This window comes from Sus scrofa, chromosome 5 (genome assembly GCF_000003025.6).
Source record: "Sus scrofa isolate TJ Tabasco breed Duroc chromosome 5, Sscrofa11.1, whole genome shotgun sequence".
Taxonomy (NCBI): domain Eukaryota; kingdom Metazoa; phylum Chordata; class Mammalia; order Artiodactyla; family Suidae; genus Sus; species Sus scrofa.
In genome coordinates, this window is record NC_010447.5 from 4,059,332 (window position 1) to 4,082,215 (window position 22,884).

Consider the following 22,884-nt stretch of genomic DNA (forward strand, 5'->3'; position numbering starts at 1 on the left):
TCCCTGTGTCCTGAGGGTCCTACGGCCAGAGCCGTCCATTTCCAGAAATGGATCAGTTAAACTCCCGGTTCTGATTCCAGGGTCATCCGTACTCCAGAAATGATGGGCTTTGCATTTATAGCTGCTTACAGGGAGTCTGGCTGTTCTGGTCGTGCTGACAGACAGAGGTCATGTCACTACTGCTTTGTAGCCTGGCATTCTGTTTGATGTGTTAGTCTCATGAGCTTGGTTGATGAGTCCACTCCTGAGAGATACAGTCACTCTTTTCGTTTTTTTTTTTTTTCTGCAATGGCTGAGTCCTCAGCATATGGAAGTTCCCAGGCCAGGGACTGAACCCGAGCCACAACTATGACCCATGCTGCAGCTGCAGCCTACACTGCAACTGTGGCTGTGCTCAGCCTGGGATGGAACTCGTGCCTCTGCAGCAAGTCAGATTTTTAACCCACTCCGCCACGGTTACTCCAAGATGCGTTCCCTCTTGAGGTGCCACCCCCATGGATTTTCACATGTGATGCCCGAGAGTTAGGATTTTCAGGAGCCGCAGCCGGGAGTAACTTCTCATGGCAAAAAATGTTAGCTTTCAGCATTTCCCAGGCTGTGTTCATCTAACACAGATCTCTCTAGGACCTTGCTTTTTGAATATGTCACAGCATATATATGAATAGCATAACAACTCCATACCCACAAAAGTTGGAAAAAATCCAAAGTCCCCCAAACCTTATAGAGAATGTGGCAAGAGCTGTGAGCAATCAGAGACTTAAGGATAACTGGAGGAAGAAGAAAACACAGGAACAAGAGAAATTTTGGTTTTTGCTTTTTAGGGCTGCACCCATGGAATATGGAGGTTCCCAGGCTAGGGGTCTGATTGGAGCTACAGCTGCCGGCCTACACCACAGCCACAGCAACACAGAATCCAAGCTGCGTCTTCGACCTACACCACAGCTCACAGCAACGCCAGATCCTTAACCCACTGGGACTGAACCCACCACTCCATGGCTCCTAGTCAGATTCGTTTCCACTGAGCCACGACGGGAACTCCTAAAAGAAAATCCTGGTTTGTTTCTCTTGAATGCCAGCCAGTCTGCATCAAGTAAGTGGACGCCATGGCCTGACTCATTTGGGAGAAATTCCCCTTCAGGAAGTTCATGTTAGCACTTGTATCCCATATCCTTTGCGTGTTGGGGTGGGGGCAGGGATCCATCATTGTGGACTCCTCCCCGGAGCATTTAAAAATGTCTGCATCTTCTGGCAGAATTTAGATGTATGTAATAAGGGCACCTTCAGGTACCAGGTCTTACCCGACTCCTCTTTTTTTCAGGGCCGCACCTGTGGCATATGGAGGTTCCCAGGCTAGGGGTCGACTCGGAGCTGCAGCTGCCGACCCACACCACAGCCACAGCAACTCAGGATCCAGGGCGAGTCTGCAACCTACACCACAGCTCACAGCAACGCCAGAGCCTTAACCCACTGAGCAAGGCTAGGGATCAAACCTGAGTCCTCCTGGATACTAGTCGGGTTTGTTACTGTGAACCGCGATGGGAACCCCTTACGAGATTATGTTGGCACCTATCCTATGTATTTAGAAACTCTTAGTTTCCAGTTTCCCTTTGAGACTTAGATTCCTGGCACCCCACTGTTGAGTTGAGTATGAGCAGTTACGTGGTATGAACCACTAGGGTTGAGTGTTCACTTCCTCTTGTGATCAGGGCACCCAACATTCATCATAGGTAACTGTCCTAGCATAATGCACTCCTTATATATTTGCATCCTGTCTTCTCTTCCATCCTAGCAATATCTCAAAACAAAACTCCTACAGAGAAAAAGTCCAGGACCAGGAGTTCCCTTCATGGCTCAGGGGATAACGAACCCGACTAGGATCTATGAGGATGTAGGTTCGATCCCTGACCTCGCTCAGTGGGTTAAGGATCTAGCATTGCCATGAGCTGTGGTGTAGGTCACAGACATGGCTCCAATCTCGAGTTGCTGTGGCGCTGGTGTAGGCTGGCAGCTATAGCTCTGATTTGACCCCTAGCCTGGGAACCTCCAAATGCCGCGAATGCGGCCCTAAAAAGACAAAAAAAAAAAAAAAAAAAAAAAGGCCAGGACCAGATGGCTTCCTAGGCAAATTCTTCCAAACATACATAGACGAACTTAGACTGATCCTTCTCAAATTCTTCCAAAAGACTGAAGAGAAAGGAACACTTTGAAAAGACATTCTGTTGCTGTGGCTCTGGCGTAGGCCGGTGGCTACAGCTCCAATTAGACCCCTAGCCTGGGAACCTCCATATGCCGCAGGAGCAGCCCTAGAAAAGGCAAAAAACAAAAGACATTCTGTGAGGCCACCATCACCCTGACAGCAAGACCAGATAAAAACACTACCAAAAAGAAAATTATAGGCCAGTATCTTTGATGAATATAGATGCAAAAATCTCAACAAAACATTAGCAAACCGAATCCAACAACACATAAAAAAAGGTCATATATCATGACCAAGTTGGAGCCGTCCCAGGGTCACAAGTAGGGTTCACTGTGCACAGGTCAGTCAGTGTCACACACCACTTTAACACAAGTCACTAGCCAGGTGGTCATCTCAGTAGACGCAGAGAACGCCTCTGGTAAAACTCAACATCCATTCATGATAAAAACCTTTATGAAAGGGTATACAGAAGGACATATCTTAACATAATAAAAGCTATTTATGACAAACAGACAGTAGAATACTCAACAGTGAAAAGTTTCTCTGCTAAAATCTGGAACAAGACAAGGGTTACCCACTCTCACCACCTCTATTCAACATAGTATTGGAAGTCCTACCATGCAGTCAGACAAAAAAAGAAAGAGAAGGTATTCAAGGAGTTCCCGTCGTGGCTCAGTGGAAATGAATCTGACTGGGAACCATGAGGTTGTGGGTTCGATCCCCGGCCTTGCTCCGTGGGTTAAAGATCGGGCGTTGCCGTGAGCCATGGTGTAGGTTGCAGACGCGGCTCGGATTCTGTGTTGCTGTGGCTGTGGTGTAGGCCAGCAGCTGTGGTGTAGGCCGGCGGCTGTAGCTCTGATTGAAACCCTAGCCTGGGAACCTCCACATGCCTTTTTTAGGTGCAACCCTGAAAAAGAAAAGGTATTCGAATCAGTAGGGAAGAGGTAAAACTGCCATTATATGCAGAATGACATGATACTGTATGCAGGAAGCCCTAAAGACTCCAGCAAGAGCTACTAGAACCATTCAGCAGGTAGCAGGATATGAGGTTCACTCACAGAAATCTGCCGCATTACTTTACAGTGGCAATGAAATGGGAAAGGGGATGTAAACAGTGACTTCCAAAATCCCATAAAGAAACAGTCCTTGGAAATGAGCCTTACTAAGGAGGTGAGGGACTTACATGCTAAGAACTACAAAGCATTAAGAAAATTGAAGATGGTTCAAAGAAATGAGAAGATTTGAAGAATCTGAAAAAATTTGAAGACTTAATATTGTTAAAAGGGCCATTTTACTACCCAAAGCAACCTACGATTTTTTTTTTTTTTCTGTCTTTTTGCCTTTTCTAGGGCCGCTCCTGCGGCATATGGAGGTTCCCAGGCTAGGGGTCCAATCGGAGCTGTAGCCACTGGCCTACGCCAGAGCCACAGCAACGTGGGATCCGAGCCACATCTGCAACCTACACCACAGCTCCCGGCAACGCCGGATCCTTAACCCACTGAGCAAGGCCAGGGATCGAATCCACAACCTCATTGTTCCTCATCGGAGTCGTTCACCACTGCGCCCCACGGGAACTCCCAGACTACAGATTTAATGTGATCCCCATCAAATTACCCGTGATACTTTTCACAGAACTTAATAATCGTAAAATGTATGTGGAACCATAAAAGACCCATAATTGCCAAAGCAATCCTGAGAAAAAAAGAATAAAGCAGAAGGCAGAACCCTCCCAGACTGCAGACAATACTACAAAGCTGCAGTTATTCAGAGTTATTGGTGCAAGGAGTTACTGCCGCAGCTCAGCGGTAACAAACCCGACTAGTTTCCATGAGGATGTGGATTCAATCCCTGGCCTCGATCAGGGGGTTAAGGATCTGGCGTTCCTATGGTTGTGATGTAGGCCAGCAGCTACAGCTCTGATTCAGCCCCTAGCCTGGGAACCTCCATATGCCGTGGGTGCCTCCTTAAAAAAAGAAAGGAAGAAAGTTATTGGCACAAAACGGACATAGGGGTCAATGGAACAGAATAGAGCCCAGGAGTTCCTGTTGTGGCTCAGCAGGTTAAGAACCTGACTAGTATCCATGAGGATGCAGGTTCCATCCCTGGTCTCACTCAGTGGGTTAAGGATCCAGCGTTGCTGTGAGCTGGTGTAGGTCACAGAGGTGGCTCGGATCTGTCGTGGCTGTGGCTGTGGTGAAGGCCAGCAGCTGTAGCTCCGATTTGACCTCTAGCCTGGGAACTTCCACATGCCACAAGTGCGGCCCTAAAAATCAAAAAACAAAACCAAAAAAAAAAAACACCTAAAAATAAAGTTGCCATATGATTCAGTAATCCCACTTCTGGGCGTACACCCAGACAATTATAATTTGACTTTTTTTTGGGGTCTTTTTAGGGCCACATCCATGGCATATGGAGGCTCCCAGGCTAGGAGTCCAATCAGAGCTATAGCTGCTGGCCTACACCACAGCCACAGCAATGCCAGATCCGAGCAGTGTCCGCAACCTACACCACAGCTCATGCCAACTCGAGATCCTTAACCCACAAGGCCAGGGATCAAACCTACATCCTCATGGATGCTCGTCGGATTCGTTAACTGCTGAGCCATGACAGGAACTCTGATAATTTGAAAAGATACATGTACCCTGCTGCTCACAGCAGCACTATTTACAGTAGCCAAGACATGGAAACAACCTAAATGTCCACTGACAAAGGGACGAATAAAGGTGTATATATGTGTACACACACACACACACACACAATGGACTATTACTCAGCCATAAAAAGAATGAAATAATGCCATTTGCATCAACGTGAATGGACCTAGAGATTACCACACTGAACTAACCAACAAAACAGAAACGGACTTCCTCAAAGTCCTGTATCGCGGTGGCTACCTACTCGGCACCATGGTGCCTCCAGTGCTGGAGTTCCTTCTGCCTGTGAATTCAGCCTGTAGCCCAAATTCACCTCAGCCGGGGCCTCATTCCTCAACCGAAGTGGCCATTCCTGCCTCCAGAATGAGTGTTCTCAGTATCTTGGCTGCAGTCAGGCCAATACACGGAGAAGGCACACTCTAGGCTTGCAGAGAGATCCAGGGAATCGGCAAGCATCTTGTTAAAACTGTGATTTGAGTCTTAAGTTCTTTATCGTTCTCCAGATTCTGAGTAGAGATTTTCACCAAGACGCATTTCTAGCCAGTCTGTTTTGTTCTTACTCCATTCCTTGGAATTAAGGCTCCTGAAGGAGCCACTGAATTCCCCGCTCACCAAATGAGTTGATCATGGACAATGAATACATATATAATTGCCATATTTCTCCCATCTTCAGCTTTTGAGTTGGCAACAGAGGAAGCTGGGAGCTTAAAATACCAGCCCTTCTTCACCCTCATCAAATACCCAAGTGGTAGTTTTATCTTGTTGTAGAAGTTGGTTGCATATTCACATGATAGTCTAGGTTAGATGTTTCTCTTAAAAATATTTAGGTTTTCAGTCAGATTTAATGAGGTTTCTAGTTTTCTAATCTCTTATTTTAGAATCTGAGCTATCTCCGCTTCTGCGGTTGCAGTGACTCCCTGCCTGAATCACCAGGAAGGCAGGCAGGCAGGCGTCCTGTCAGACTCAGACGGACAGGGCCTGTTCTCAGGGCCCCCAGGAAGGCCGCCTTTCCTTACTGAAGGGCCAGGTGCCTTCTGCATCCTTACTGATGGGACGGGGTTGACGCTTTTGGTTCCTCCCAGGTGTCAAGTTACATCAAGGAGCAGACTCAGGAACAGTTTCAGATGATAATTATTTCCCTGAAAGAAGAGTTCTATTCCAAAGCTGATGCGCTGATAGGCATCTATCCAGAGGTAAAGACACGGCAGAGGGGAGGAGGAAAATCAGCCCGGGGCGGCGGGGGGGTCCCAGCAACAGCATCTCAAGTTCCTCACAGAGTGTAGATACTGTTTGATTTCAGCAGTGACAGATATAGGCTGGGGTGATTTTTTAATCAATAAGACTTAAAAGGAACTACTCGGATGTTTTTCTGTGGCCGTATACAGAAAGGTAAGATCTATTTTAAGTGAAAAAGCCAGTTGAAAATTGCAGAACAGTAAGTATGATAGTTTTGCTTGTAAAATAATAGTACATATTAACTTACAGGAATTAGACTGCTAGTATTATATTTCCTATTTCTGTAAGGTCTGAATGTTTTAGGCAAATAGAAATGCAACATGGTAGAACTAACAGGGACCCATTTATCCTCCAAAAGTACCAGAGGAAAAAACAAAGAAATTGACCACAAGTTCTCAGGTGCATCGTCATTCTAGAAGCCCTTGAAAATACTTACCTGCGCTAATGGAGCAGAGCAACTCATTCAGATCATTCAGTCCTTAGACAATTCGGTTTCACTTCCTGAGTCCTCCTTGAAGCCAAGATAAAATCCACTTCCCTCCCTGCGCCTACCTCCTGTCACGGCATCGCTGGAACACGCTGCAGGAGAGAAACGGGAATTCTCATTAGCAGTGCAGGACAGGAATAAAATCTCAGGCTCTGGCAGGCCCTGTCAGTTAGACCAGCGGGAGGCGGAAAGGTAAACAAGAGCATCAGCCTGGGACCTGAGGGCACACCCAGCGGTGAACAAGCCAGCGGTGGCGAGGGCCTGGACGGGGACAAGCATGCGAGGCTGGAAGGCAGAGGCCTGGGGCTCCGGGAGGAGGGCCAGGAGCAGGCTGGAGTCAGAGCTGCCCTGCAGATGCCGCTGACCTCTGCACTGGCCACGAGTGAGAGGTTGGAGCTCCCGTTGTGGCCCAGCGGTCAGGAGCCCAGCTAGGAAACGTGAGGATGCGGGTTCCGTCCCTGGCTTCACTCAGTGGGTCGAGGATCCGGCACGGCTGGGGCTGTGGTGTAGGCCGGCAGCTGTAGCTCTGAGTTGACGCCAAGCCTGGGGGCATCCATGTGCCATGGGTGCGACCCTAAAAAAAAAAAAAAGAAAAAGTGAAGAGGTGGCCATCTTTTATGTCAATGAATTTCCTTTACCAAAAGGGAGTCTTGTGCTTCGTTTTTAGTTTTTTCCTCCGTCTGCTGTTTCTCAGTAGCCTTTCATTTAAAACAATCCGTGTGTGAAAGGCCCGTTTGGGGTAGCAGAGCTGGTACATTTTGCCAGGTAACTCCAAAAACGAAATAGAGCTCATGTCAATGCAGACAGGCGATACGTTTGGCTGCAAGGAGGGTCCTTTTGCAAAGCTCAGTCCAGACTCACTGAGGGCCCTGACTTCACATCTGATGACAGGGACTGACGGTACTGTCTTGTCTCCGTTTCAGCAAGACGACTGCATGTTCAGCCGAGCTTTGACCCTGGACCTTTCTCAGTATCCAGAAACCGAGGGGAGAGAGAGCAGCAGGAGGCAGCGGGAGCCCCGTTAGGCCTCAGCGCGATGGTAGCGGTGGGCAGAGTGCTGCGTGGTCAGGCCAACCCTTGTTCCGTTCTCACCCCCACGTTCCATCTACCTGACAGACTTTGGGAGCAAGCAAAAGCTTGTCCCCCGCCAAAGATGCTTGCCTCTGTTACAAAGTGTTCAGGCCCCACTCCAGTAAATAGCATCTCCTGTGCGTTAGCTCTGAAAACATAGTTTTAACTTCCATTTTGAAATCCAGTCAAAGTTTTTTAATCCGGCATCACTCACCTTTGCTGCGATGTTGCCTTGCACAGTTTAAGTAAACCTTTAAGAGAAGAAACTTGGTTTCTAAGTGTGCTAGTTACACGGTATTGGACCTGTGTCTTAGGGAAAATTATTTCGGAGGGACTGAAACCAGTACTGAAAGTATCAATAAAAATAGTCTAATTTCAAACGTCTGCACTCCGTAATTTTAGAAATAAAGGATTTAAGGTGAAATTGAGTTGTTTCAGAGTTCCTGTTGTGGCTCGGCGGGGAAGAACCCCACGTGGTGTCTGTGAGGACGTGGGTTCAATCCCCGGCCTCCCTCGGTAGGTTAAGGATCCGGGGTTGCTGTGATCTGCGGCAGAGGTTGCAGATGCAGCTCAGATCCAGTGCTGCTGTGGCTGTGATGTAGGCGGCAGCTGCAGCTCCCATTCAACCCTGGCCTAAGAACTTCCATATGCGGTAGATGTGGTCATAAAAAGAAAAAACAGACAGAAGGACACAGGCTCTCCCAAGCAACAGCCCACTGCTCCGCTCGACTGCAGTGGTCCCTTCTCTCTGGGAGCCCCTGTACCACCGCCCAGGGATGCTCCAGTTCCTTATATGCGTTGGTAGGAATCCGCATACAGCCCACAGCCTCCCTTTAACCATCTCTGCATTGTTTATAGTGCCTGATACAGCGTAAATGTTTGTAAATAGTAGCCTATACACGGCAAATTCTAGATGGTTTTGGAACTTCCTGGAGTCTTTTTTTTTCCCAACTATTTTCAATCCAAGGTTGGTTGAATCCAAAGTTGCAGAGCTTTTTGGGAGTTCCCGTTGTGGCTCAGTGGTTAACGAATCCGACTAGGAACCATGAGGATGTGGGTTCGATCCCTGGCCTCGCTCAGTGGGTTAAGGATCCTGCGTTGCTGTGGCTCTGGCGTAGGCCGGTGGCTACAGCCCCAGTTAGACCCCTAGCCTGGGAACCTCCAAATTCCACGGGTGCGTCCCTAAAAAGACCAAAAAAAGGTGCAGTGTTTTCAATAGTACTTCATTTCCATTTAAAAATGGAAAAAGAAAGGAGTTCCCACCGTGGCTCAGTGGTTAACGAATCCAACTAGGAGCCCATGAGGTTGCGGGTTCAATCCCTGGCTTGGGGACCTGCATACGCCGTGGGAGCAGCCCTAGAAATGGCAAAAAGACAAATCAATAAATAAAAATGGAATAAAAAATGATAGTGGTGCTGTATTTAAGTGCCAATCAGGGAGTCGCCTCCTGAAGTAATGGAATCACCTTTGAACGACACTGTTCCCTGTAAACAAAATACACTCTGTGCCTAAGAAACAGATGGAAGTCACCCAAAAACCTGCTTCCTGCCCTCCCCCAGCCAACCTCTGAAGGCGTGAGGGCCAGAAGTCGCCCGCTTGTACCTTTTTCCAGTCCTGGTGGGCGCGACCTCCCTCTGCCTTGGAAGACATCAAACCAGCCCTTCGGTGCCACACGGCTTGGGGCAGACGCTGACCTCACCCCTGAGACTGCGGACCGTCAGAGGCCTTCAAAGCAGGGTCACTGCTCCGTCCAACACAGCAACCCTCATCCCGGAAAAGCGCCTGGCTACGCCAAGGCACCCGGCGGAAACCGCAGGGGGACAGCAACTGTGGGGCGGGGGCACCAACTCCCAACAAAAATGAACCTGGTAAGAAGCCGGCTTTATAGGGTTAAATGGTTAAAGGCACAGCTACACAGGACACAGGCGCCTCACCCCCAAACCGCCCGGAAGCTGACCTGGGAAAGGGGCGCCCCCGTGACGCTTGCTGCCGCACCAGTGCGGGTGGGGGCCGGAGGGCGGGCGGCCTGTCCCCCCAGGGCGCTGGGCAGCTGGCTGCAGCCTCCTGCTTTCCACCTGGAGCAGGTCCAGCCGCCTTCACGGGCCAGAGTCTTTCGGGCTTTGATGAGGCAGCAGAGGTTACCATACAGGTGTCTGGATGACCACATGAAACACAACCATTCAAGAATGTAAAACCTGGAGCTCCCGTCCTGGCGCAGGGGTTAACGACTCCGACTAGGAACCATGAGGTTGCGGGTTCGATCCCTGGCTTTGCTCAGTGGGTCAAGGATCCGGTGTTGCCGTGAGCTTGGTGTAGGTCGCAGGCTTGGCTCAGATCCCAAGTTGCTGTGGCTGTGGTGCAGGCCAGCAGCTACAGCTCTGATTGGACCCCTAGCCTGGGAACCTCCATATGCCACAGGTGCAGCCCTAGAAAAGGCAAAAAAAAAAAAAAACAATGTAAAACCTGGGGAGTTCCTGTAGTGGCGCAGCAGAAACGAATCCGACTAGGAATCATGAGGTGGCGGGTTCAATCCCTGGCCTCACTCAGTGGGTCAAGGATCCGGCGTTGCTGTGACCTGTGGTGTAGGTGTAGGCCGAGAGCTGTAGCTCTGATTGGACCCCTAGCCTGGGAACCTCCGAATGCCCCGGGTACAGCCCTGAAAGTAAAAAAAAGCAAAAAAAAAATGTAAAACCTGTTCTCTCTGAGGCAGCAAACAAGCCACGTTGTAGTCACGCCCTGACCCAGTTTCTCACAGACAAGATTAGCCACAGGTGGATGTGCTATGCTGACTGCTTTTTCTAATACATCAGTCATGTTGGAATAAATTTGTATTAAAAACAAAAATCAGGAGTTTCCGTCGTGGCGCAGTGGTTAACAAATCTGACTAGGAACTATGAGGTTGCGGGTTCAATCCCTAGCCTTGCTCAGTGGGTTAACGATCCGGCGTTGCCGTGAGCTGTGGTGTAGGTTGCAGATGCAGCTCGGATCCCGCGTTGCTGTGGCTCTGGCGTAGGCCGGTGGCTACAGCTCCGATTCGACCCCTAGCCTGGGAACCTCCATATGCCGTGGGAAGCGGCCCTAGAAAAGGCAAAAAGGAAAACAAACAAAAATCAGAGAAATGACTAAATATATCTTTTAAAGCAAGGCCTTCGATTCTCCTGCATGGCGATTCTCAAAGCTCGACCTGAATTGGCTCTGCTTTACCTTCCAGCTTTAGATTCTCTTTCCAAGCTCGTAATATTGTCACCCTGTGTCTCACCAACTTTCAGATTCAGCCATCCTGCCCCCATTGCAGTTTGTAAAATGTCTTCTCTTTTTCTTTTTTTTTTTTTTTTTTTGCTATTTCGGGCCACACCCGGGGCATATGGAGGTTCTCAGGCTAGGGGTCCAGTCGGAGCTGGAGCGGCTGGCCTACGCCACAGCAACGCAGGATCCGGGCCGCGTCGGTGACCTACACCACAGGTCACGGCAAGGCCAGATCCTCAACCCACTGAGTGAGGCCAGGGATCGAACTGGCAACCTCATGGTTCCTCGTTGGATTTGTTTCCTCTGTACCACAAGGGAACTCCAATGTCTTCTTGTTAAAGCAGACCTAGATGTTTACTTTTTAAAATTTTAAATACTTAAGTAATCAATTAATTTCACAACTGAGTGGCAACTCAAGGCAAAAATTCTCATGAAATACATTGTACCACATCTTGTAACTAAAGAAAAGCTTAGCAATAGAGTTGAAAATAAAATTTTATTTTTGACAAGAGTGACATAAAAGATCCGTTTTCCATGCTTCAAAGAGAAAAAGAAAAGGCCTTCAGCAGCTCTGGCTTCTCTCTCCCTACACTTCCCAGCCTCACGTTTCTTGTTCACTTTCTTTACGTCCGCAGGGAGCTACTAAACAGGCAGCCTTGGCACAGATGCCAAGCAGGGCTGAGCCAGGACCAGGGGCCACCGGGCACAGGCACACAGCCCAGGCGGCTCTGCCCTGGGAGAACCCCGAGGACTCTAAAACGGCACAGACGAACTTGTGCCTGCTCCGCTCTGTGCAAATCCTTTCACGTGGGCCCTGGGGAGAATTTAAGAGCTGAGAGCAGAAAGGCTGGACCTTAACCCACAGAAAGAAGGCTTGAAAACCTTGAAATTGACTTAACTAAACATGTAACTTGCAGCTTCTCAGGTAACCATCACCAACCCATGTGCCGACCCTGCACCGGGCTTGTGCGCAGGCCTCTGGCTCTTGCGGGCTCCGCAGCACTCAGCCCGCTGTTCTTCGGAAACAAAGTCACCAAAAGGACCGACTCCCGAGAAGCCCCGGGACCCAGCGAGTCTTCGTGTGCGTGTGCGCGCGGCTCCCGCCCGCGTGCTCAGTGCTGTCTTCACTATTGAACAGGCATCTCGCTTGTTCCCACAGTAACAGACGTTTCTACCTAAAAGTTATATAAATCTAAGTGTCTAGTTTCTTATTTTCTCTTTGGCAGCTACTGTTGCTTGGACAGTCTTCACTCTCCCCCTTTTAATAGGAAAAAAACCCTGACGAAGAGGCCCTGTCACCTGGGAGTGGGGCAGGCCAGGTACCCCACCCTCAGCTGGTCTCTGAGGTGGTGGCTGTCGGTCCCCCGAGGACACCTTCGCCTCTGGAGCAGTTACCCAGTGGGGCGCGGGGCCCGCACGCCCGCGTGGTTCTTTGGGGGTCTTGGCGGTTGGCTCCAGAGGTCCGGCGCGGCTTTCCCTAACATTCCTCGTGGCTTCAGAGGGCACTGTGGTTCCAGAGGCTGCTTTTCAAGTTGCAGGTTGTGTTGGTTTTAAAGATTTCAAGACCCCCCAGCATCATCTGTTTGAACAAAAAGCAACACCCAAACACTCATTAACGCTGATGCCAAACAAGTATTTGCAATGGGGTTTCCAATTCAGAAACTGATTAGGGTTTTCTTATGTGCCAAAGACCCTGAGACACCTCCACGATGGAATTGGTGGCCGCTGTCGAGAAACGGCGCTGTGACTTACAAGTAACACTGGGGACAGAGGAAATCACGGGACATTAGATTTGCAAAGCGCTGGCCATCCTGACCCCTGAATGTGGGTGCTTTTCCCCTTCTTAGCGGACGGGGGAGGGGCAGGGTCCGCACACCTGCAGCGGGAGCCTGGGGACCGGGAGAAGCGGACGGTTCAGGGGTGGCCTCAGGTGGGGCCGGGCTGCTCCGCCCCGCAGCCCGAGGGCCTGGCCAGCAGCACTGGGGACAGAGACACACCAGTCTCTCTCCCCCTCGAGCAGAACAGGACAAAGCTCTGTGTAAGGGACCAGAGGGCTTCCTCTGCAGAGACGGGCTGCCCAGGGAGGTGGCTGCTGGTGTGGGTGCCAGCACCCAGGGCACCCCGAGGACCCCAGAGGCTGGCCTGCCCACTGCTCCGGGCCAGGTCCACCAGCAGGAGGCTCTGCTGATGGCACAGACCACGAGGCCACGCAGAGGTCGCCCCCAGGCAGAAGAGCTGCGGCGGCAGCGGCAGCAGCGACCACACCACGGACAGAGGACCGTCAGCTGCACCTGCCTCCTTAACCACAGCAGCGAGGTGTCCTGGGGACAGGAGGGAAACCAGAGACTAGAGGAAAGGAACCCTCGTCTGGAAGGGAGCAACCCAAAGAACCCAGCTTCACTGAGTTACGGATGAACTCCTGGCTGAATTCACAGTCCAGGTATCTGCTCTAAGACTTCCAAGAATTTTATCCAAAATACTCTCAACATGGAAATCTCCCTCTAAAGACAGGTTCCTTCAAGTTGTAAAATCTAAGGGAGCGGGAAGTTCCCATCCTGGCTCAGCGGTAACCAACCCGACTAGGATCCCTGAGGACACAGGTTTGATCCCTGGCTTCCCTCCGTGGGTTAAGGATCCAGCGTTGCCGTGAGCTGTGGTGTAGGTCGCAGATGCAGCTTGGATCTGGTGTTGCTGTGGCTGTGGTGTAGGCCAGTGGCTGTAGCTCCGATTAGACCCCTGGCCTGGGAACCTCCATATGTCGTGGGTGCAGCCTAAAAAGACGGAAAAAAAAAAAAAAAAATCTAAGGGAGCAGGTGTCACTCAGCCAGTCCCCTCCACCACCACCAGCCAGCAGGAGCCACCACCTCACCCCACAGGCAGCCTCTGCCAGCGCTGCCATAGCTGTTTATTTGAATCCGTGTCCGTAACAGACTCAACCGTACGTGTTCCCTGTGGCGCAGCAGGAAAAAGGGGCATCAAGTACTCACTGCTCCATCGTACCCGCTGAGGAGCTAATTTAAACGTTAAGTAAGGAGGGACGGGATTAAGACGGCGGAATAGAAGGACTGGAGCCCAACTTCTCTCCTAAAAACAACAAAATTCACAACTAAAGGCTGAGCACACTTCATCAAAATGGACCAGAAACCTTAAAAAAGATCCCCTACTCCAGAAGAAAAAGAGGAGGCCACATCAAGAGGTAGGAGGGGCGATTTCACGATATAAACAACCCCAGACTTCCCAGGTGGGAAGCCCCACAGACTGGAAACTAACTGGTTCACAGAGACTCACCTACAGGAGTGAGCGTTCTGAGCCCCACATCAAACCCTCATATGTGGGGATCTGGCACAGGGAGAAAGAGCCCCTGGCATTGAAGCCCAGTGGGGCTAGTGAGCAGAAGCTCCACGGGACTGGGGGAAACGGAGACCCCATTCTTAAAAGGCGCACACAGACTTTCACGTGCACTGGGTCCCAGGGCAAAGCTAAGTCTCCAAGGGAATCTGGGTCAAACCTGACTGCAGTTCTTGGAGGACATCCTGGGAAAACGGGGGGGGGGGGGGGGGGGGAATGTGGCTTGTCGTGAGGGAGGGACACTGAAAGCAAAGCTCTCAGGAATCTTCAGCAGCTGCCTTTCTCTGGAGGGGGCCATTTTGGGAAAATCTGGCTCCACCCATCAGTCAGCTGCTGAGAAGCCCCAGGGCAAACCACAATCCCGGTGGGATCACAGCCCTGCCCATCAGTAAACTGCTACCTAAAGACCCCTCAGGCACACAGCTGCCTCTAATCCCATCCAGAGACTAAGCCCCACCCACCAGAGGGATTAGAATCGGCTCCTCCTACCAGGGGGCAGGCATCAGCCCCTCTCATCAGGAAGCCTACACCAAGCCCCCCCATACCGACTTCAGCCACAGGGGGGGCGGACACCAGAAGTAAGAGAGGCTACAACTCTATTATCTGTAAGAAGGTCACCACACCAAAAACTTATAAAAATGAAAAGACAAAGGACTATAACTCAGATAAGGGAGAAAGGAAAAACCCCAGAAACACAGCTAAGCCATGAGGAGAAGATTCTCAGCCCCCAGGAAAGACTTTAGACTGTTGATGCTGAAGATGATGCAAGACATTGGAAATAAACTGGAGGCAAAGATGGGTAACTTACAGGAAACACTGACCAAAGAGATCCAAGATATCAAACTTAAACAAGAAGAGATGCAAACTACAATAACTGAAATAAAAAATTCACTAGAAGCAGCTAAGAGCAGAATACAGGAGGCAGAAGAACGAATAAGAGAGGTGGAGGACAGACTAGTGGAAACCACTGATGCGAAACAGAAAAGAGAAAAAAGATCGAAAACAAATGAAGAGAGTCGCAGAGAACTCTGGGACAACGTGAAACGCACCAACATCCATATTATAGGGGTGCCAGAAGGAGAAGAGAGAGAGGAGACAGAAAAAATATTCCAAGAGACAATAGCTGAAAACTTCCCTGACATGGGGAAGGAACCACTCACTCAAATCCAGGAAGCACAACGAGTACCACACAATATAAACCCAAGGAGGAACACCCTAAGACACATATTAATCAAACTGACCAAAATGAAAGACAAAGAGAAAATCTTGAAAGCAGCTAGGGAAAAAGAAACAACATACAAGGGAACCCTGATAAGGCTATTGGCAGATTTTTCAACAGAAACTCTGCAGGCCAGAAGGGAGTGGCATGATATACTCAATGTGATGAAAGGAAAAAACCTCCAACCAAGATAACTCTACCCAGCAAGGCTCTCATTCAGATTTGAAGGAGAAATCAAAACCTCCACAGAGAAGCAAAAGCTGAGAGAATTCAGCAACACTAAACCAGCCTTACAACAAATACTAAAGGAACTTCTATAGGCAGAAAAGAACAAGAGAAGAAGGAAAAGAAAAAGAGCAGCAAAAACAAATCCAAAGTAATTAATAAAATGGCAATAAGAACATACATATCAATAATTACCTTAAATGTGAATGAACTAAACACCCCAGCCAAAAGACATGGACTGGCTGAATGGATACAAAAACAAGACCCACATATATGCTGTCTTCAAGAGACCCACTTCATTTCTAGGGACACATACACATTGAAAGTGAGAGGATGGAAGAAAATATTTCATGCAAACGGGGATCAAAAGAAAGCTGAAGTAGCAATACTCATATCAGACAAAATAGACTTTAAAATGAAGAATATTTTAAGGGACAAAGAAGGACGTTACATAATGATCAAAGGATCCATCCAAGAAGATGGTATAACAATTTTAAACATCTATGCACCCAACACAGGTTCACCACCATATATAAGGCAACTGCTAACAACCTTAAAAGGAGAAATCGACAATAACACAATCATAGTGGGGGACTTTAACACCCCATTTACAGCAATGGACAGATCAACCAGACAGAAAATCAATAAGGAAACATAGGCCCTGAGTGATGCATTAAACCAGATGGACTTAATAGATATTTATAGGACATTCCATCCAAAAGCAACAGAATACACATTCTTCTCAAGTACATGTGGAACATTCTCTAAGATTGACCACATCCTGGGCTACAAATCCAACCTCTGTAACTTTAAGAAAATTGAAATCATATCAAGCATCTTTTCCGACCACAACGCTATACAACTGGAAATCAACAACAAGAAAAAAACTGCAAAACACAAACACGTGGAGACTCAACAACATGCTACTAAACAACCAATGGATCACTGAAGAAATCAAAGAGGAAATTAAAAAATATCTAGCAGCAAATGACAACAAACATATGACACTCCAAGACCTATGGGATGCAGCAAAAGCCGTTCTAAGAGGAAAGTTTATAGCAATACAAGCCCACCTCAGGAAACAAGAAAAAGCCCAAATAAACAAGCTAGCTTTACATCTAAAGCAGCTCGAGAGAGAAGAACAGACAAGACCTAAAGTTAGTAGAAGGAAAGAAATCATAAAGATCAGAGGAGAAATCAATGAAATAGAAACAAAGAAAACCATAGAAAGGATCAATGAAACGAAAAGCTGGTTCTTTGAAAAGATCGACAAAATTGATAAACCCCTAGCCAGACTTATCAAGAAAAAAAGAGAGGACTCAAATCAATAAAATTAGAAATGAAAAAGGAGAAGTAACAACAGACATCACAGAAATACAAAGGATCATAAGAGACTATATGATCATATGCAACTATATGCCAATAAAATGGGAAACCTAGAAGAAATGGACAAATTCTTAGAAAAGTACAATATTCCAAGACTAAACCAAGATGAAATAGAAAAGATGAATGGACCAATCACAAGAACTGAAATTGAAACTGTGATTAATAAACTTCCAACAAACAAAAGTCCAGGAACAGATGGCTTCACAGGCGAATTCTATCAAACATTTAGAGAAGAGCTAACACCTCTCCTGAAACTATTTCAAAAAATTGCAGAGGAAGGGATACTCCCAAACTCATTCTATGAGACCACCATCACCCTGGTACCAAAACCAGACAAAGACTCCACAAAAAAAGAAAACTATAGGCCAATTTCACCGATGAACATCGATGCAAAAATCCTCAACAAAATACTAGCAAACCACATCCAACGATACATTAAAAGGATTGTACATGGTGATCAAGTGGGATTTATCCCAGGGATGCAAGGGTTCTTCAATATCCGCAAATCCATCAGTGTGATATACCACATGAACAAACTGAAGAATCAAAACCCTATGATCCTCTCCATAGACGCGGAAAAAGCCTTTGACAAAATCCAACACCCATTTCTGATAAAAACCCTTCAGAAAGTGGGCATAACGGGAACCTGCCTCAACATGATAAAGGCCATATACGACAAACCCACAGCGAACATCATTCTCAATGGTGAAAAGCTGAAAGAATTCCCGCTGAGATCAGGAACAAGACAAGGATGTCCGCTCTCGCCACTACTCTTCAACATAGTTCTGGAAGTCCTAGCCACAGCAGAGAAGTAGAAGAAATAAAAGGAATACAAATTGGAAAGGAAGAGGTAAAACTATCGGTATTTGCAGATGACATGATACTATACCTAGAGAATCCTAAAGACTCTACCAGAAAACTGTTAGAGCTCATCCATGAATTTGGCAAAGTCGCAGGATACAAAATCAATACACAGAAATCGACAGCGTTTCTATACACTAACAATGAAAAAGCAGAAAAGGAAATTAGGGAAGCAATCCAGTTTACCATCGCATCCAAAAGAATAAAATACCTAGGAGTAAACCTACCTAAAGAAACAAAAGACCTGTACTCTGAAAACTACAAGCCACTGATGAAAGAAATCAAAGATGACTCAAATAGATGGCAAGATATACCATGCTCGTGGATTGGAAGAGTTAATATTATCAAAATGACTATGCTACCCGAGGCAATCTACAGATTCAATGCAATCCCTATCAAATTACCAAGGACATTTTTCACAGAACTTGAACAAAATATTTTAAAGTCTGTTTGGAAGCACAAAAGACCCAGAATAGCCAACATCCTGAAAAAGAAAAATGGAGCTGGAGGAATCAAGCTCCCAGACTTCAGACTATACTACAAAGCAACAGTCGTCAAAACTGCATGGTACTGGCACAAAGACAGAAATATAGATCAGTGGAACAGGATAGAAACCCAGAATTAAACCCACGCACCTACAGCCAACTAATCTATGACAAAGGAGGCAAGAATATACGATGGAGAAAGGACAGCTTATTCAATAAGTGGTGCTGGGAAAATTGGACAGCCACATGGAAAAGAATGAAATTAGAACACTCCCTAACACCATACACAAAAATAAACTCCAAATGGATTGAAGACCTAGATATAAAACCAGACACTATCAGACTCCTAGAGGAAAACATAGGCCAAACACTCTCTGACATAAATGACAGCAACATCTTCTCAGATCCACCTATCAGAGTATTGACAATAAAAAGAAAAATAAACAAATGGGATCTAATCAAACTTCAAGTTTCTGCACAGCAAAGGAAACCCTAAACAACACGAAAAGACAACCCACAGGAAGGGAGAAAAGTGTTTGCAAGTGAATCAACTGATAAGGGATTAATCTCCAAAATTTATAAACACCTTCTGCAGCTCCATACCAAAAAAACAAACAAGCCTATTAAAAAATGGGCAGAAGATCTAAACAAACAGACAATTCTCCAAAGAAGACATACAGGTGGCCAAGAAACACATGAAAAAGGAGTTCCCATCGTGGCGCAGTGGTTAACGAATCCAACTAGGAACCATGAGGTTGCGGGTTCGGTCCCTGCCCTTGCTCAGTGGGTTAAGGATCCGGCGTTGCCGTGAGCTGTGGTGTAGGTTGCAGACGCGGCTCGGATCCCGCGTTGCTGTGGCTCTGGTGTAGGCCGGTGGCTACAGCTCCAATTCAACCCCCAGCCTGGGAACCTCCATATGCCACGGGAGCGGCCCAAGAAATAGCAGCAGCAACAACAACAAAAAAAAGAGAAACACATGAAAAGATGTTCAGCGTCACTCATTATTAGACAGATGCAAATCAAAACCACTCTGAGGTACCACCTTACACCAGCCAGAATGGCCATCATCCAAAAGTCTACAAACAATAAGTGCTGGAGAGGGTGTGGAGAAAAAGGAACCCGATTACACTGTTGGTGGGATTGTGAATTGGTGCAACCACTGTGGAAAGTAATATGGAGATTCCTCAGAAAACTAAACATAGAACTACCATTTGATCCAGCAATCCCACTCCTGGGCATCTATCCAGAGAAAACCACGACTCACAAAGACACATGTACTCCAGTGTTCACTGCAGCACTATTTACAATAGCCAAGACACGGAAACAACCTAAATGTCCATCGACAGAGGAGTGGATCCAGAAGAGGTGGTACATATACACAATGGAATATTACTCAGCCATTAAAAAGAATACCAGAATTTTTTGCAACATGGATGGACCTAGAAACTATCACGCTAAGTGAAGTCGGCCATACGATGAGACACCAACATCAAATGCTTCACTGACGTGGAATCTGAAAAAAGGACAGACGGAACTTCTTTGCAGAACAGATGCTGACTCACAGACATTGAAAAACTTATGGTCTCCGGAGGAGACAGTTTGGGGGGTGGGGGGATGTGCCTGGGCTGTGGGATGGAAATCCTGTGAAATCAGATTGTTATGATCATTAGACAACTACAGATGTGACAAATTCATTTGCGTAATAAAAAAATAAATAAACGTTAAGTAAGTAGCTGGTAGTACGTTCAAGGTGTCAGGGCTCTCAGAGACTCTTGGATTATTATATAGGTGCGTAAGAGTGTTTTAAGAAGTTTTCTTATCTAATAAAGAATAAACTCTGAAATCTGAAAAGTCTCTATCCTGCTGTTTTCAGGAAGAGGGTAGGTCAGATAACCAGGAAAGTCTCTGCCATCCCTAGAAATCTGAAAAGACATCGCGGTCCCAAAACAACAGATGCTATGAAGAAGACGAAATCAGAAAACAAAAGCTGAAAGGAAAAAAGAAAACAAGAGCTTAGAAATTAGCAGTAACACTCAAAAATTTAGCCTAAGGAGTAGAAACATAATTTTAAGAATCTCCCAGAAAGTTTTTGAAAAAAAAAAAAATGAAGACAGAAAATGAAAATTAAAACATTAAAAAAAACAAAACACAGCAGAAATTAATTCAAGAGGCCCAACTAATATGATTCAATGAAGAAGGAACAGAGAAGACAGATTCCAGAACTGGAGGAAAAAGAACTGAGCAAGATACATTAAAAGGATTTCCACCTACATACAACCTCCTGAAATTTCTCAGCACCAAGGAGAAGAAGATCCTAAAGCTTCCAGAACGGAAAGCAACAGGTCCCCACAGATGAGAGCCGGGGTCGCACCAGACCCTCTTCAACAGGAAACCCGGTTCCTGAAGGATCCCACCCTCCCACCAGCCCTCGGGAGGCTGGCCTCGCACACGGCGGCCGTGGGAGCTGCCGGAGGAGGTTCTGGCGGAAGCGGGTGGCGTGGGGAGGGAGCAGACCCGGCACCGCCCCAGGCGGGCGAGGAAGGGGCTCCAGGCCAGGCCACACCCTCCAGCCGGAACAAGGAAGACTCAGAAAATGAGGGGCAGCATGATTAAGAGAATACAGAGGAGTTCCCATGGTGGCTCAGTGGTTAACAAGTCCGACTAGGAACCATGAGGTTGCGGGTTCGGTCACTGCCCTCGCTCAGTGGGTTAAGGATCTGGCGTTGCCATGAGTTGTGGTGTAGGTCGCAGACACAGCTCGGATCCCATGTTGCTCTGGCTGTGGTGTAGGCAGGCAGCTGTAGCTCTTATTCGACCCCTAGCCTGGGAACCTCCATATGCCGTGCGGTGCAGCCCTAAAAAGACAAAAAAAAAAAAAAAAAAAAAACCCACAGAAACAACACGAACACCACGAATCTGCAACAATGAAAAATGAGCATAATTAGGAACTGTGAGGAAAGGAACTCACTGGACCTTGATCTAAGCAGGACCCACGGCCGCAACTCATAAGCTGGTCAACCAGGAAAAATGGTTCCTGCCTTTTAATTAAGTCACTGCGTTTGTGTTCCAGCTTTTAGAGCCAACCTGTAGACCGGCAGGTCGATGTACAGCCCGGTGGGCTTCGGGGAGGAGGTGAGGAAGGGGAGGCGTGGAGGACGGAGGCCCCGCAGCCCCAGCTTCACTAAGGGACATGCTGTTACCATGGACACCGGGGGAGGCGCGGGAGGGCCGCCTCCCTGGGACAGCGCCACCTACCGACCAGGTGCGGACAAACCTCACTCCAGGAGAGCCTGACTCCGCGGGGGCTGCGCTGCGCGGAGGGGGCGCCTGAGAAGTGAGGGCGGGGACTCCTGAGAACATTGCGGTGCCTGAACTGCAGGGTTCAAGTCAACACTCGTTGGGCTGACCTGACGATTGGCGTACTTTTTCTTCACTAAGGTGCTGACTTAGAGGAACAGAAACTCTTAGAAGCGGAAGCTCTGGGAGCTGGAACGGTGTCCACGACCCCCCTGTCCCCAGGAGGCCAGGGCGTCAAAGCGAGTATTGTCACTGAAAACACTACGAATGCGGCCCGGCTGCAAGAGGCCCCCCGAAAGAAAGGCCATCATACCGGTATCAGACTGCCTGGGTTTTTTCGAAACTTCAATTCCATTTTCTTCTAACTTCCTCTTTGCGCAGTCCTGGCACGCATTACCTGAAAGAGGAAACCCTGGGTTAAAAGCCTCTCTGAGGACGGCGGCCTGTCATCAACAAGAAGACACCACTGGCTGGAGAGGGTGTGGGGAAAAGGGAGCCCCGGGGAGGCTGTGCTGCCGCTGTGGACCAGACCATAGGGATCTCTCCCAAAACTCAACAGAACCCCCACACGCCCCGACAACTCCACTTCTGGGTGCATATCCGAAAAACACCAAAAACCCTTATTTGAAAAGAGTTATTTACACCAAGGCTCATGCAGCATCATTTACAGTTGCAAGATATGGAAGCAATCAAAGTCCACCAGCAGATGCACAAAGAAGATGTGCTATGTGTGTGTACACGCGTGTGCGTAGGTACACACACACACACACACTGGACTACGACTCAGCTCGTACAATAAAGGTGGAATTTTGCCATTTGCAACAACATGAAAGGACTCGGAGGGCATGACGCTAAGCCAAGTCAGACAAATGCTGTCTGTCCCTTACACGAGGAACCTAAAACACCCAAGCTAGTGAGATAACAGCAGAGGAGGCTCACAGTAACCTACATAAATGGTACAGCAACTGCACTTCAATTAAAGAAATGTTTTGTAATTTGAAAAAAACTTAAGCTATTCTAGAATCCACCCTCCAGGACCAGCTCACAAATCTGATTTAGCTGGGGCACCAACCGAGCAATCGCTGCCAGGTGCTGCAGCTGTCTATCGAGCTAAGGCGTTTTCCAAAAGCTCGGCCACTCTGGGAGTGAGAGGAACCAATGATAACTGCGCT

General features: G+C 47.8%; 2 protein-coding genes across 8 annotated transcripts in view; one reads left to right on the top strand and one right to left on the bottom strand.

The window, feature by feature from the left end:
- SMC1B (structural maintenance of chromosomes 1B) overlaps positions 1 to 7,817 on the top strand; it is a 91,051-nt gene extending 83,234 nt beyond the window's left edge. For both annotated transcript variants that reach the window (XM_021091389.1, XM_021091388.1), the window contains 2 exons: positions 5,934 to 6,044; positions 7,498 to 7,817. In XM_021091389.1, coding sequence (XP_020947048.1) covers positions 5,934 to 6,044; positions 7,498 to 7,599 — 213 coding nt within the window. In that variant the 3' untranslated portion in view covers positions 7,600 to 7,817. The remainder of the gene's footprint in view (positions 1 to 5,933; positions 6,045 to 7,497) is intronic.
- FAM118A (family with sequence similarity 118 member A) overlaps positions 6,062 to 22,884 on the bottom strand; it is a 37,192-nt gene continuing 20,369 nt past the window's right edge. For 2 of the 6 annotated variants that reach the window (XM_021091392.1, XM_021091391.1), the window contains exons 8-9: positions 22,026 to 22,109; positions 6,063 to 6,666 (exon numbers count right to left, since the gene is read on the bottom strand). In XM_021091392.1, the coding sequence (XP_020947051.1) occupies positions 6,560 to 6,666; positions 22,026 to 22,109 (191 nt within the window). In that variant the 3' untranslated portion in view covers positions 6,063 to 6,559. Of the gene's footprint in view, positions 6,667 to 11,375; positions 12,471 to 22,025; positions 22,110 to 22,884 lie in introns of those variants that run through there. The other 4 variants (XM_021091393.1, XM_021091390.1, XM_005663738.3 and 1 more) reach the window with 4 other exon arrangements.